The following is a 13,837-nucleotide window of genomic DNA, read 5'->3' on the forward strand; positions in this document are numbered from 1 at the left end:
CACTCCACCTCCTCCTCTTTCTCATTTTGGCAACCCAGAGCCCCCCTGCTGGTCTGTGGCTGTGAGCTATGTCCTTGAACAAAGGTCAGGTGGGTTTCCTCTAGTTTGAGGGGCCTCTCCTCAAGCTGTTGTTTGCATGTCAAGCGTGGGTTTTTTGTGGCTTTTTTGGGTCGGGAGAGTAAATGTTTTTGTCTCAAACGTACACGCTCAAGGACATTTGTTGTTTGAGTGTTTGTGTGTGTATGTGTGTTTTCTGACTACATGCAGAGGAAGGGCCATGCATGATCTTTCCTGCCAGTGATTGCCCTTGACATGGACACAAGAGGATAAGCAACACACCTGACTGCCAGCCTCTGTGTGTGCTGAGTAGATGGGACTCATGTGCATGTGAGTAAATGCACTTCCCTGTGTGTGCATGCACGAATGCGTGCATAGCTTCTCCGCTGCATTTCCACAGGATAAACAATGCTATCCAAACCTATTATGAATCCTCTGACTAAACTGACACTGATTACATGTTCACAAACAAAACACACAAAAAACTCTGCCTCTGAATCAGCGCACAGACGGGCACGCGTGCGTCAGAGTTTTTGGGCCAAGATGGCTACGTTTGACCTCAATCACTCCGCATGCAGGACGATGTGGGAGGAAGGAGGGCGGAGCCTCCTGGCAAAGCCAACACCTGGGCAGTTACTGCAGCAGTAGCAAGTGGAACATTTGGCTGGTGTCACTGGGCTGGAATAATGAATTACAGTACCTGGAAAAGCCCACTGGGAAGCAGACTGGCTGTTGGCAAGTCACTGGAGGGTTTCAAATTTGGGTTTTCATCATTCGCATAATAAATTTTGGCTCTCAGGGAGGGCGGCGGTGTAACAGCAGGACTGAAATCCAAAGCTGAGTGCCTACCTGAGCGTTTTGGTGGTCATGTCTGCTGCAGTGATGCCGTGATACACCAGCGTTTCGTTCCACACAGGATTCAGTGTGTTTTTCAGGGTTTTTGTGCGTAGTTTGTTTGCCTGCAGAGGAAAAGCGAGACAGATGAAAAGAGAGTCACAGAAAGGCGAAGACCTAAAGAACAAACAGAAGAGTCAGGAATGTTCAAAGGGCAGGAGAGCAAATTCAATAGCTCAGATTCACATAATACAAGAAAAAAATAAGAGAGACAATAGATCAAGAAAAAAGAAAGTGAAAGAGTGGGGACGCATCATTTTTCACTGTCCCTTTGGACATCACAGACATCTGCTGCCTGGGCTATTAAAAAAAGAAAAAGAGGTGAAAGCACGCACGGCTACCTTCACCTCACCTGTCCGTCTGCTTCCTTCTCAACATGATTAGAGAGTGCATTAGCACCAGCCAGACCGCCAAAACAAACACCGCGTCTCAAACGCAACACGACACAGCAGCCAATTAAACCGTGCAACACAATCATCATGAAAAATTAAACCTTTCCAGAAGAGGAAATGCTCCCGAGCTCCTAATGGCTTCAGCAACCATAAATAAAGTTTGCATCTACGTGCTGCCTCGCTTGTCTTCAGGGAGTTCTAAGCTTGTTTGATTTTTATCTCAGGTTTAATCAGGATGCTTATATACTTGTATATATATATGCATATATGCTGTATTTGGATTGCATCCCATAAAACGTCTTCAATTTCTACAAACAAGTAGGACCATGATGAGACACTGGCAGAACGAACTGACGGGTTAGTAAAGTGCAGATGTGTGTTTTTGTGTATTTTCTCCCTCTGTTGAAAAAATACATTAATAAACAACAGTTACTTTGCATATTTTAATTTGACTGCAAGTCTTTTGCTTAATGGAGTATTTTTGTGCTGTTGCTCTTCTTTCACCACTGCAGGCTATGCAAAATTATACTGTATGTATGTTACAAATACACATTTCCCTCTTAATACCCTCCTGCTCGTGTCTGAGGCGTGTGTGAAGTCAGATGCCTTAACTCTCGTCCTCTCTGCCACTGTCAGCTTCTTGCTATAATGCCTCAGGGCCAGAGGCTGAATGCTCCATGCCATCTTCTTTCTCTTTGTCTGTTTTTGTCCCCTCGTCCTATTGTTCTGCCTGAGCAGAAATTCCCTCTTCTCCCCTCTTGCCTCATCTCTGTCTCCTCCTCTATTCTCCGTGTCCTGCTGGAAACATCTGGCTTATCGACCGCACTCGGCTCTTCAGAAGTTGGTCGATCGAGGAAAACAAGTGTCTTCGATTCGTGTCATTTGTTTGATTCATCAATGTGCGAGACGAGCCACGCTTAAGCAGCATCACGACTTGCAGCGGTGTTTCACCGCCTGCCGTGTGCGTGCCAGCACAACTCAGCAGAACAGTTATTTTTGTAATACTCATCACTTGTTTGCGCCCGGATCAGGTTTGGTTTCTGCTCCATCTTCAAACAAAAAACTAAAAAAAACACCACTTCCGTCTCTGTCACTCCCATCCTCCGTTTTCCTTCTGTACTCCTGCCTTTTTTTGTTTTGCTTTGTTTTTAAATGTTTTATCAGTAGCACTCCATCTGTCCACCACACCACCCCCATCTGTCTGCATAGATCATTTTACATACTTCATACTCCCTCTTCCTCAGTCCCTACTTCCCAAAGCTCTGAATGAATATTCTTTTCATGTCGGTTAGTAATGGAGAGATGAAGATAACGGTGACCATCACAGACGTGCACTAAGAACTACAACTCTATGTGTGTGTGTAAGAGAGGGAAAGTGGGAGCATCTCTGTGTGGTTATGACTAAATCCTTAGCATGTGTCAGCACATGTACAAGGTCACGGTGAGCATGTGTTCTTGTTGTGCACTCGACAGCGAGGGAAGGCGCGCTTAGCTGTCTGCTGGTTAAAGAGTGTGTGTCGGTGGGTGTGAGACAGTAGGAAAGGAAGCAAGGAAACGTGCCGGGGCAGAGGAGAGATACCCCCCACCCCCATGTGGTGGGTATTTAGCAAACAGTCATTCATGGATACTACTCATTGACGCCGTCTCTGCGTCCCTCCACCACCGCCTATACCCCCCATCAACAATTGCCTGTTGACGTGAGCCGTGTAACAATCCTCCCTGTTTCCATGACAACCACCTGCTGCTGTCCTCCCCTCATCTGTCTTTCCCTCTCTCCCCCCTGCCCTCCCTGCCTCCACTCCCCCCTTTCTTCCTCTCCTCTCAGTTGTCTCCCTCTCTGCACACTGTTGGTATTTCAAGGTCAAAGAGGGTCACAGGCAGATAGTGAGATAGAGACAGAGATAGGGCTGGCGAAGTGGGGAGGTGAGAATTACAACAATGGGACAGAAGACAGACAGAGGAAGGCTGGAGGACAAAAATCCCCCAGACATCGTTATGGCACCTTAAGACTTCAGACGTTTGCCTTGTTCGGGCTGTGCCGCCTTCATCGTCTCCACCCGCAGCACTTTCATAACCTCATTTGGAGTCAACTTTGAGCCAAAATGGCCGACAACAGGTTGTATTATGGGGTTGCTGCTGTTGTGGCAAGCTTTTTCTTCCCTGCTGCTTGAGCTGAAAACAAGACAAGAGAAGTCCAGTGGACCAGAACGTGTTTGCGCTCGATAAAGAGGAGCACCGGACGAGCCACATTAAGCAGTAACCAACTGAAACGCTCCCTGCTCGTTGGATTGAAGCGACACACACACAACAAATTAGCTTGCTCCCATGTTGCATTTTTGTTTTTCAGGCTTTTGACCTCTTCATGATGTTTCATAAGGAAGAATCCACAAGGGGGGATTTCACATAGAACTGCATCTGGGTTTTTTTTTTTTGGTTTCCTCAGTAAGTGATCTACTTCTACTACCAGTTACTGCGTGACATACAAGCTCAACGACAGTTAGTAACTGGGACATCCCAGCGTGGCGGCATGTTACGATAATTGCTGTTGAGGTAAGGGTGAAGCAGTGACCTTGCTAGCCCCAGGGAGAAGATGCAGCTTGACGTATGGATCAGCCAGCCCATTGGAGTCCATGGCTTTCAGTCCCTGTGGACACAAACAGACACACAAACACACAAGTACTATAGTGTCAAAGGTGATGTCATGGTGCCCTCCAACTATTCACACGTAACTGTCAGGGTCAGAAAAAGACAGCACGTACGACGGACCTGTTTGACAGCAGTCACATCTCAGTAGTTCTTCTGGCGGTTTTCTCCCTCTAGGCTAGTGTTTTCTACCTCCTTTGTAATGTCCTCAAGGGAACTGTTCAGTGAGATTTGTATAATTGACATCATGGGAGTGCGTGCAGCATGCAACGGACGGCTCGTGTCCTTGCACGATGACCAAAATGTGTCTGCGAGAGCAACCTAGCAACATTATCCAGCATTACGTCGCGCTGTGAGATGATTTAGTCTTGAACTGACAAGCTGCCGAGGCTACGTGGCAAATTTGTTTCCCTACAAAGGTTGAGAGACAGGAGTCTGACGTCTTCTGCAAACGTAAAAGCATTACAGGAGAATTATTTTCACTGGGCCTTCAAGGAGGATTACGCAACGGCACACATGCAGACACACAGCCTAGTTATAAAGAAGATTTTACAATTGCGCGTACCTTTGCCTTGTGAATAGTACAATGCAGACAGTTGTTTTCTTGATCAAAGAGCAGGTTGAACTCCAGCGTTCCCAGGTAGGCTATAAAAAAGAAGAAAAACAACCACGCACAAAACACACCAATTACTGTCAGTAAAAAGCAGAGACACGTTCAGTCTAACACACACTCAAAAGCTCTGAGTCATATTTGTAGCAGATGGGCTCTTCAAAATACGATGCTGCCTAATATGAATTGATCTGTCTTGTTTGATTACTGTTTGGGAAAGAACAGAAACCAGAGCCCTGCTATTGCAGCGCGGTGTAATAAATCATTAGAGCCGCTGTGTCACATAAAGTGGGAGTGACAAACACACAAACACAAAATGCTTCACTCCACAATTACTCTGCAAGCATATGCTGTGCTTCTGAAAGGGGAAGGGGGAAAAAAGCAGAAGCTCAAATCAAGTAAAACAAGATAATGTTCCACTCTAAACTGCATAAAACAGCGTTGTTTTTTTATGCTGCGGTGCTTAGTCATTTTCGCATGAATGAAAACCCCCGACTTTGAACTTCGAACACAACTTTCCCCACCGCAAAACTCACTGTCATCATCATCAGAGTCGATCAGCTCCTCCCTGTCACCCTCATTCTCCCCTCTTCTCTCGCCATCCTTGTACCCTCCGCCCGTCTCCCCATTGAAAGTCTCCTCTTTCAGGATCTTCTTCTCCCTGGGAGGTGGCGGCGTGCAGGGGTAGTCGTGGAAACGCGGGAAGAAGTCTGAGATCTGTGGGATGGGGAGGATGGGCCCTGGGCACACGTTAATGGCAAAGTGCTCCTGCATAGAGATTTTGACCGGCGAGGGCGGGGGCGGGGCGATAGAGTGGGGCGTCGCCGAGGGGGAGGAGGCGGACGAGGAAGGGGTGGAGGCGGAGGAAGGGGGGATGGCCAGGTGGGAGGTCGAGGGTGGCGGTGGGGGCTTGGAGACACTCATGTGGACTGTCAGACGGGACTGTGGAATAAAAATGGAGAAGTGAAGCGGAGAAGGACAAAAAAAAAAGGTGAGAAAGACAAAGATAATTACACGAAAACACCGTCAGCCTCCTCTGACTCTGTCACACTCCACTTTGCAGGGGGTCAGCGGTTTTCAAAGAGCACACTGGTCTCGTATTCACATGGAAGGATGGGTGAACCCATCACTAGTGGGCACCTTCAAGCAAAGGTCTGAGTCCCCTGAGATGCATTCAGGCTGCACTGAGATGCAAGAACTCTCAGATCTCTGAGATCATTCAGACCACATTCGGAGCTGGTCTGGGCTGTTTCTGTTAGCACTATGTAAGGAGAAAGTTTACCTTTCTGCCAGAAATGCTTTGTCTCTCAAAGCTTTTAAAATTTTTTTTTTTAATATATCTTTCATTATTTTCGCTTCTTCAGTTATATACAGGCACCAAAATAGGTAGATATAGCAAAAAATAAAGCCTGCGGTTTAAACCCACCTTCATTTAAATGTTTACTGTGTCTTCCAATCTCTGCGTGGCAGAAAGCCACTGAAGACAAACTTTTCCCATGAGAAATGTGCCCTGCACCAGAGTGAAGGACCACTTACTCAACCCACACCCTCCACATAAGTGGATCCAGCTAGTATTTATTTGTCTTCTTCTTTTATTTTCTGGCAGACTATGCACAGGGAGCGCGTTGCTGCCTCCCACGGGTTAAAATCAACACTATATTTCCATGTGTTTATTTGCATATGGAGCAGGGAGGTGAAAATCCAGTCACAGGTGGTCATGACACGCATCTGCAACATCCTGTGAAAAACTGAAATGTGTTCCTGTTTTAATCCACTGATGAAATCCTGACCTGTCAAAAGCCAAAATAGAATTTGCCAGAACCTTTGGCACTTCAAGCATGACTCACACATTGTGTCAGCACCGAGTCTGTGCTCTGAATGAATATTCAAATGCAATGCTGTAGAGTATGAACAAGAGATGTCACTTGTGTATCGGTTCTCAAATCCATCCCTTACCGCCCTCTTTTCCCTCTTCTCTCTCTCATCTGCAACTCCCCGGAGCAATATTTACATAATACTACTTGGAGCCTTTCTCAGTCCTTAGCATATTTGTACCTAAATGAAGCATAATGACTGTTTCTAGACTCCATCATCATTAAGCCAAATGCTCTAATTTCCTATTTTCCTGGCAGTAATTAAGAAATACTGAAGATGTGCTATCTCATGTACTCCCACGGTGCTCTTGAGTCTTTAATATTTCAAGATCCTGTTTGATTTTATTGGTCACAGTAAAAAAAGAAAAACAAAAAAACCCAACAACAACAAAAAAAGAAAAACCAACTTCAGACTGTTTACTGTCGCTGTCCCAGATTAAAATGCTAAATATAAAAATAACTCCATTAAAGAAAAAACTGGCTTAGTGTGTGCAAAAATATACAGATGCACTTCATGAACGAGCATGACGAAGTCACTGTCGACAGCCACATCACAACAGCAGGTCATGTGAGGATGCACGCCAGTCGTCATCCTTCCTATATGTTTCACATGTCCATGATGTCACAGCTTTTTAGATTCAGCTGGTGGCATCTGCTCCTTAATATCTGAGCAGTTTGTGTTTCACACACATCTTTCCAAATAAAAGGGTTTCGCTCTTTAGTGTTTGACTGATTCAACTTGATTCGTTTGTTGAAGGCACAAACGTTTCCTTAACTTGAAAAGTTGCGTGTGAAAGTGCTGAAGCAGTTTTCATTGCGGATGACTTTCCTATTAATTAAAAGTGCACAGAAAAAAACCTAACGCATGTTTCAAGAGCATCTTTCTCTTATCTGTCAGATAAGAGAAAGATGCAATGATAAATCGGTCGAATGGTGTTGCAAACAAGTCAGCATTCGCTGACGGCAGCGGACGATATATATTTGTTGTGTCACATCAGTTTTGCACTGGCTAAATGTTCAAATGTAGTGTGATGAAGACCTGAAAGATTTGTTTCTCTTGGCACAGAGGGGGCGATTCATTAGGGAAAAAACAAATAGACTGAAAATATTCTCTTACCAGCTTTTTGGCCAAATTGTTAACACAGTTGCACTAAAAAAATAGTTTTTCACCCTCAGCAAATGTGAGGCAATGAGTCTGAGTAAAATGCAACTGAAATAAATAAAATCAAAGGTTTATTCATGCAAATAATTAATTAATAAGGAAAATGTAATTGGTATAATAATCAAGCAACATTCACTTGACCAGATTCCATTAAATGTAAAATTTTGTAAGAAAATTAGATGAAAAAATTGCATGTAATTAAATTAGTTAAAGTCAGCATTTCAGGCTTTTTTGGTTTTTTTTGACTGTGGGCTGACCAAGGGTCTACAACTCAAAGATAGTTCACGAAAAACAGAAAATCATGGAAAAATTCGGAATCGTTGCCATTTTTGCATAACAAATGACTTAATCAGTCTTGAAAATTGTTATTGATTATTGTCCTGTCAATTTGCACACAGAATAACTGATTGATTGTTTCACCTCCTTTGAAATGAGCTCGAGCTTTAATGAGACTTTGCGGGAATGTCGTTCGATGTCATCTTTTTTCACAGTGAGCTTAATTTCTCCATCTACATGAGTCAGAACTCGAGCAAAAATCAGCAACGGGGGGAAAAACAAAAACAGACTAACAATGCCTTGTTTTCATCAGCATTGGTGTAGCTCCTCTCCAGTCTACGGTGAAGCTCCACGCACAAACATTCACGTGCATGTGAGGCTGAATTTTAACGCACCTCTGTGTCAACACCTTAACTCGCTTTTGAACTTGCATCTGTAAGAGCATCCCGCATTCCTGACCATACTTCATTACACACATTTATTCACACCCTCAACACACATAAAGACCCCAAACCGCCTGTCCCCGTCCTCAACAACTACACTCATTCAGTCACTCACGCCGCTCTTACGTAACAGCACCTAAATTCGCTGCTTGGGAACCCGCGTTCAAATGTTCACTTGCAGCATGTTGCTTGCAAACTCATTCGCTCGCGTCCTTCTACATACTGAGACGCGCACATGCGAGCACATGTGCTCACACACACACAGACTTCCAGACACTCGTACACACATTCACAATTATAGCCACCCTCAAAAAAACATACCCAGGGACAGTCTTCATCTGTGCCAGCACTCCATCTTGCCTGCTCTCACATCCTCTGTCTCTCACACTCTGTGGAGCATGCAGACCAGCTTTGAGTCAATATATCCTTCTGTACTCTCTCTCTCTCTCTCTCTGCTTTCTCCTTGTCTCTGTTCATCGTTTGCTCTCCTCTCCCCTCCCTCTCTCCCTTCCCCTTTACTTGTGACGTATGTGCTTAAAATCCACATCAGTCGTTTCCAGACTGTGCATATAGTACTGTCACTCACTTTCTCGGCAGTGGGGAGAAATCCGGGTAAAAAGGCAGGCTTGGGAGGGAGAAGTGTTTGTGGGGTTTTGACAGAAAGGGATAGAGAGGGAGAGAGAGTGACAGACAGACAAGAAGAGCAATACATCGGGACAGATGGGGAGACAAACAGACATACAGACAAACACAAGGCAGTAGGAGCAAAGACAAACACACAGAGACGCATATATATATATATATATATATATATATATACATACAGTACATGTGGAGGGAAATGGGTGTGAAAACACTGACTGCACACAATAGGAAACATTACTTTAGGGTGGGAAAAAGGGGGACGGGGGCACTAGCTGAAGGACACAGAAAGGAAATTAAATTCAACGTGTTGACTGAGCTCAACAAAACACACCGCCAACCATTAAATTACACTACCAGATTACTTTGTGTGGGCTATGACTACAGCCAATATCAGACAAGCATATGTGTGTGCGTGTGTGTTTGTCTGCATGTGTCCAATTCAAGAAGAGCTGATAGTAACGGCTGCCACCTGCCACAGTAATAAAATGAATCAAAGGCAGCAACGCATCAGTAGCAGTGGATTTATGTGGGATGTCACTGATGGAAATCAGCGATGGACACAAGGATGAGCAAGAATAGGACTGACTGAGTGCGTTAAACCCTGCAAGTTTATGAGGTTTTTAAAATTAGAGGGCTTATTAGCATTAGAAAACTCCAAATCAGACATGTATGTCGATTTTTGTGTTTTATTTGTTGTGATAATACTTTTTTAACCCCCAAATCCTATTTTCTAAGAGGTTCAACATGCATTTAGACCTGGCAGTCATCCAAATGTATGAAATAGTTTATACTTTTTAGTCATTCAAAGACCTTAAGGCATAAAATGTGAACTGTTTGGTGCAATAAAAATGTTTTATGGTCCTGTTTGGTTACATTATTAAATTATCTTCAAAGCGACTGGTTAGTAAACTTTCTGAAGTGGATTTTAATCAAGTCAAAAGAAAAGAGAATATCTGAAGGAAAAATTAAAGGAAAGATAACATTTTGTAAATGTTAGCATGAGGAGCATTAAGGTCGATGGGACATGCAGCCAATATCAATAAAACACGAGGCTTTGATAGGAGGGGTGAAGAAGGGGCCATCTCCAGTATTCTAAGGAAAAGGGGAGAACAAAGATGGAAAAATGGATATAAAAGAGAAAATATCCAGTCTCAATGAGAAAAATGAGAGTAAACCAATAAACCTGGGTGGCAGCTCTTTGGAATCCCAGCAAAAAGGTTCATGGTTCAAATCCCAGCTGGGGGAGAGTTGGCATGTCCTCTGGTGCTCTGGCTTCCTCCCAGAGTCCAAAGACAAAGGGATTTTAAATTGGCCATGGAAGTGAGCTAGCGATAGTGTATAGCACAAACAACTGCACAAAGACATGAACGCTACATGATGTGTCATGTAGAGTGGGAGCCCATTGGAAGGTTGTTGGTTTGATCCCTGGCTGCAGTCAGCATGCCAAGATATTAAGTTGCTGCAGATGTGTCTGTCGGAGTGTGAATGTTAGATACAAAACACTTGTATAGGCAAGTTGTATAAAGTGCTTTGAGTAGAAAAGTGCTATATAAGAACCAGTCCATTTACCACGGTTAAAATTCGCCTTCAGTCTAAAGAGCTTTGAGAAAAGCATTTTAAAAACGTGAGTATATTTGTTTTGTCTGATATAACTGAGTTTCTTCAGAGACACAAACAGGCTTTTTGCCTTTAAATGACCCGATTTGTTTGAGACACTTATTCCAGCTATGATCTGTATATAAAAAACAGACATAACGTCAGGTCTGAAAAGTCAAGCCAGTGTCTAAGTGTCTTAGCTCTAAATCTTTGTAATGGCCATCAGAGGGCATCTGGTTGTGAGATGAAGCCCAACTGACCCCACTGCTCACTGAATTTATGATCTTATAAAAAATTCCTGATGACATTACAGCCTCAGTAGTTATGCAACAAGTTAAATATGTAATTAAAGTCCTATTCAGATAAAAATACAGAACAAAGCAGGATGTGATTTAGCTTAATTTAGTCTGATTGACGAGTCTCCACCATATAAGCATGCATTCATCGGTTTTCAGTTAGATCCAAGCTTTGTACAAACTAGTGGCTAATATTAGGCTGGCTGCATCCATCATTTATATACAGTCTATGATTACCTCCTATTTCATTGTGATAATCTTGACTGGCAAAAAACCCCCAAGTCATGCTAAGGGTAAAGTGGAGTACTGTGGTCATAGAGCACAAAGTTTATGGTGGATGAGGGGAGCGTCACTGGAGCTGCTGAAAAATTGCTTTCAGGTGGGAGTGCAGCATTTTGACCCTTGTCTAATAATAACAGTGTGTTTATTCTGGCAACCAAGATGACAAGAGTTGTCTGATAGCAGCTCAGCTATTCTCAGAATTACAGAATTACACCTGTCCTATAATTACTAATATATGTAGTAAATGCTGGTCTGAGCTGCACTCAGTGGGTTGGCGTAAACATTAACAATGTCATTTTGCATTGTTAAAAAGTAACAAATGATCAACATCAAGCATATTCAGTTATGTTAATGGTCGGAGGAGAAGAGGGGTAAATGCATGTGGGTGTGTCAGCTCATCCGTTTATAGGCAGATTTAGTCTGGGCATGTCATCACTATCAGGATTACCACATCAATATTGCGTTAACAAACCATTACACTGTTTATTCATTAATTTGCAAGAAGAACATGTTGGCTAAATGAGTTGAAATGAGATAAATGATTACTCAGTGTACCGGTGCCAAAATGAACTATTTTTAAATAGGTGCTTTCGACATGCGCCACATGCTTCGAGGGGCTTGAAATTGATTCTCCTACAGTAAACATCTGCCTGAGTTCTGGCTACACGGACACAAAGTCTTCATGGTGTTGGTTTCCACACAGCTACTCAGCCGTCTGGTGAAAATGAAGAAGCATAGGTGAGCAATTTCACTCCACCCACAGCGTCAGTTATTAGAGTGCTCATAGCTGACCTCCAAAACTCTCAGACGCTCTTCATGTGTCTGTGCACTGTAGTCCACCAGGAGGGCTCTTGCAGCATGTTCAGGTCATGGATGAACAATGAACCACAGATTTGTGAGGCACTTTCGCTGAGTTAGTTTAGCAAAACAATTGCAAAAAAAAGTTTTCAATTATCTGAGTGGTGTCTGGAACACCAGGGGGGTTTGTTCTTTTTATTTTTTATTTTTTAAGCTGGACGGTATATAGAGGAACAAGGTTATAGGAGAGCTATATTGGTTGGCTTTTGTAGGTAGTGTATTTAGGCTATTTAGTTGTGTGGCTGGGGGAGGCATTATGTCTGATGTGGTGGTTAGTAATACCAAAGCACCACAGGGGCCAGTCCTGTTTCCATTCCTGTTTACTTTGTACACCTCAGATATCGAGTATATCAGTGATTCATGCCACCTGCAGAGGTACACTGATGACATCGCAGTGGTTGGGTGTGTTAGGGGTGGGCACCAGTTGGAGCACAGGGAGCCGGTGAAGAATTTTGTCAGGCAGAAATCACCTGCTCCTGAATGTCAGACATTCAGAGATGGCGGTTGATTCCCGGAGGGGAAAAAACTACAGGTGAGGAGGTGAGGAGGTTAAATCAGTGTTCATTTGAATGACATACTGAACTGGTGGAGCAACCGTGATGATGTGTACAAGAAGGGGATGAGCAACACACCCTACTTTCCGAGGAAGCTCAGGTCCTTCAGTGTGTGCAGAAAGATGCTTGAGATCTTCCACCTGACTGTGGAGGCGATTTTACTGTTGTCTGCTGGGGGGCAGCATCAGTGGGAGAGAGCCGTGCAGGATCAACAAACTAATTCACAAGCCAGGAGTCATCACTGGCCAGATTCTGGAGGTGTTTGAGTAAGTGAGGACAAGAGGTCACTGAAAAACTGCTCTCCATCATGGATACCTGTCACATCAGCTCCATTCATCACCACACAAGCAGCGGAGCTCATTCTTCCTCAACATTATTCAGTTATTGATGGCATAAAGAATACTTCAGGAAATCATCCATACTGTTATCAACACTGTGTATTAAAGCTTCTTGCTGTTCTATATCTATCTCTCTATACAAAAGGGCTCTAAAGAACCATTTAAATGAAATGTAGGTTACTATATAAGAAAACCTTTATTGAATCATGTCTAAATAACTGAATAATTTTAGGATTTGTGGGGTTTTCTTAAAATCCTGTTCTACACCATTGCAGATGAAGTTTTTTTTCATATTGTTTGCTCTCCTCAAAGCACTGAAATCATCCATCCAAAACATTAAACAGCCAAAACACAGCCCAGAAACAATGCCTCTGCTACTCTGGATTAATCACAGGCATTGTTTTTCACAGTAACATTTTCCTATGAAAGAAAATGTCCGTGATTTTTACACACTGTATGAGCAAAATGAAGGGAATATAAATGTTTGTGAAACATGAGTACCCTGTATCCAGAATCACTCGATTTGAATGTTATGGCTGTTAAATCTCTGATATCAGCTTTATTTACTTGCATTTCTGTGGCTAGTAGACATCATCAGTGATAAACAGGAAACAACCCAGAATAGGTGTGTGAAGCCTCTGGCTACTTTAATAAGTGCATGCAACATCTCAGGTGAACGTTTCAACCTCACTACTAATTATTTTGATTCCTAAACCAAGCAGCAAGGTAAAATGAAATTTAATAGCTACTAAAAACTGAACCAAGGCAAAAAATTAGTATGACTCAAACACTCTGGATAATAATTGATGGTCTTTAAAAGTGAAATCTCTACCTCACCATTAAGTGAGGTAGACTGTAGAATAGAAGGGCCTCCTTCTTGTGGAAGTTATTTTGGAATAACGTGTGACATTTTTAAC

The 13,837-nt window shown here is 43.2% G+C and overlaps 1 protein-coding gene across 1 annotated transcript in view; it reads right to left on the minus strand.

The window, feature by feature from the left end:
* doc2g (double C2-like domains, gamma) overlaps positions 1-8,833 on the minus strand; it is a 50,197-nt gene extending 41,364 nt beyond the window's left edge. Inside the window, exons 1-5 of the mRNA XM_026171078.2 lie at positions 8,673-8,833; positions 5,133-5,538; positions 4,552-4,631; positions 3,913-3,987; positions 907-1,016 (exon numbers count right to left, since the gene is read on the minus strand). Coding sequence (XP_026026863.1) covers positions 907-1,016; positions 3,913-3,987; positions 4,552-4,631; positions 5,133-5,520 — 653 coding nt within the window. The 5' untranslated portion in view covers positions 5,521-5,538; positions 8,673-8,833. The remainder of the gene's footprint in view (positions 1-906; positions 1,017-3,912; positions 3,988-4,551; positions 4,632-5,132; positions 5,539-8,672) is intronic.
* Positions 8,834-13,837: the final 5,004 nt, after the last annotated feature.

Source organism: Astatotilapia calliptera, chromosome 6, assembly GCF_964374335.1.
Source record: "Astatotilapia calliptera chromosome 6, fAstCal68.1, whole genome shotgun sequence".
Lineage (NCBI taxonomy): Eukaryota > Metazoa > Chordata > Actinopteri > Cichliformes > Cichlidae > Astatotilapia > Astatotilapia calliptera.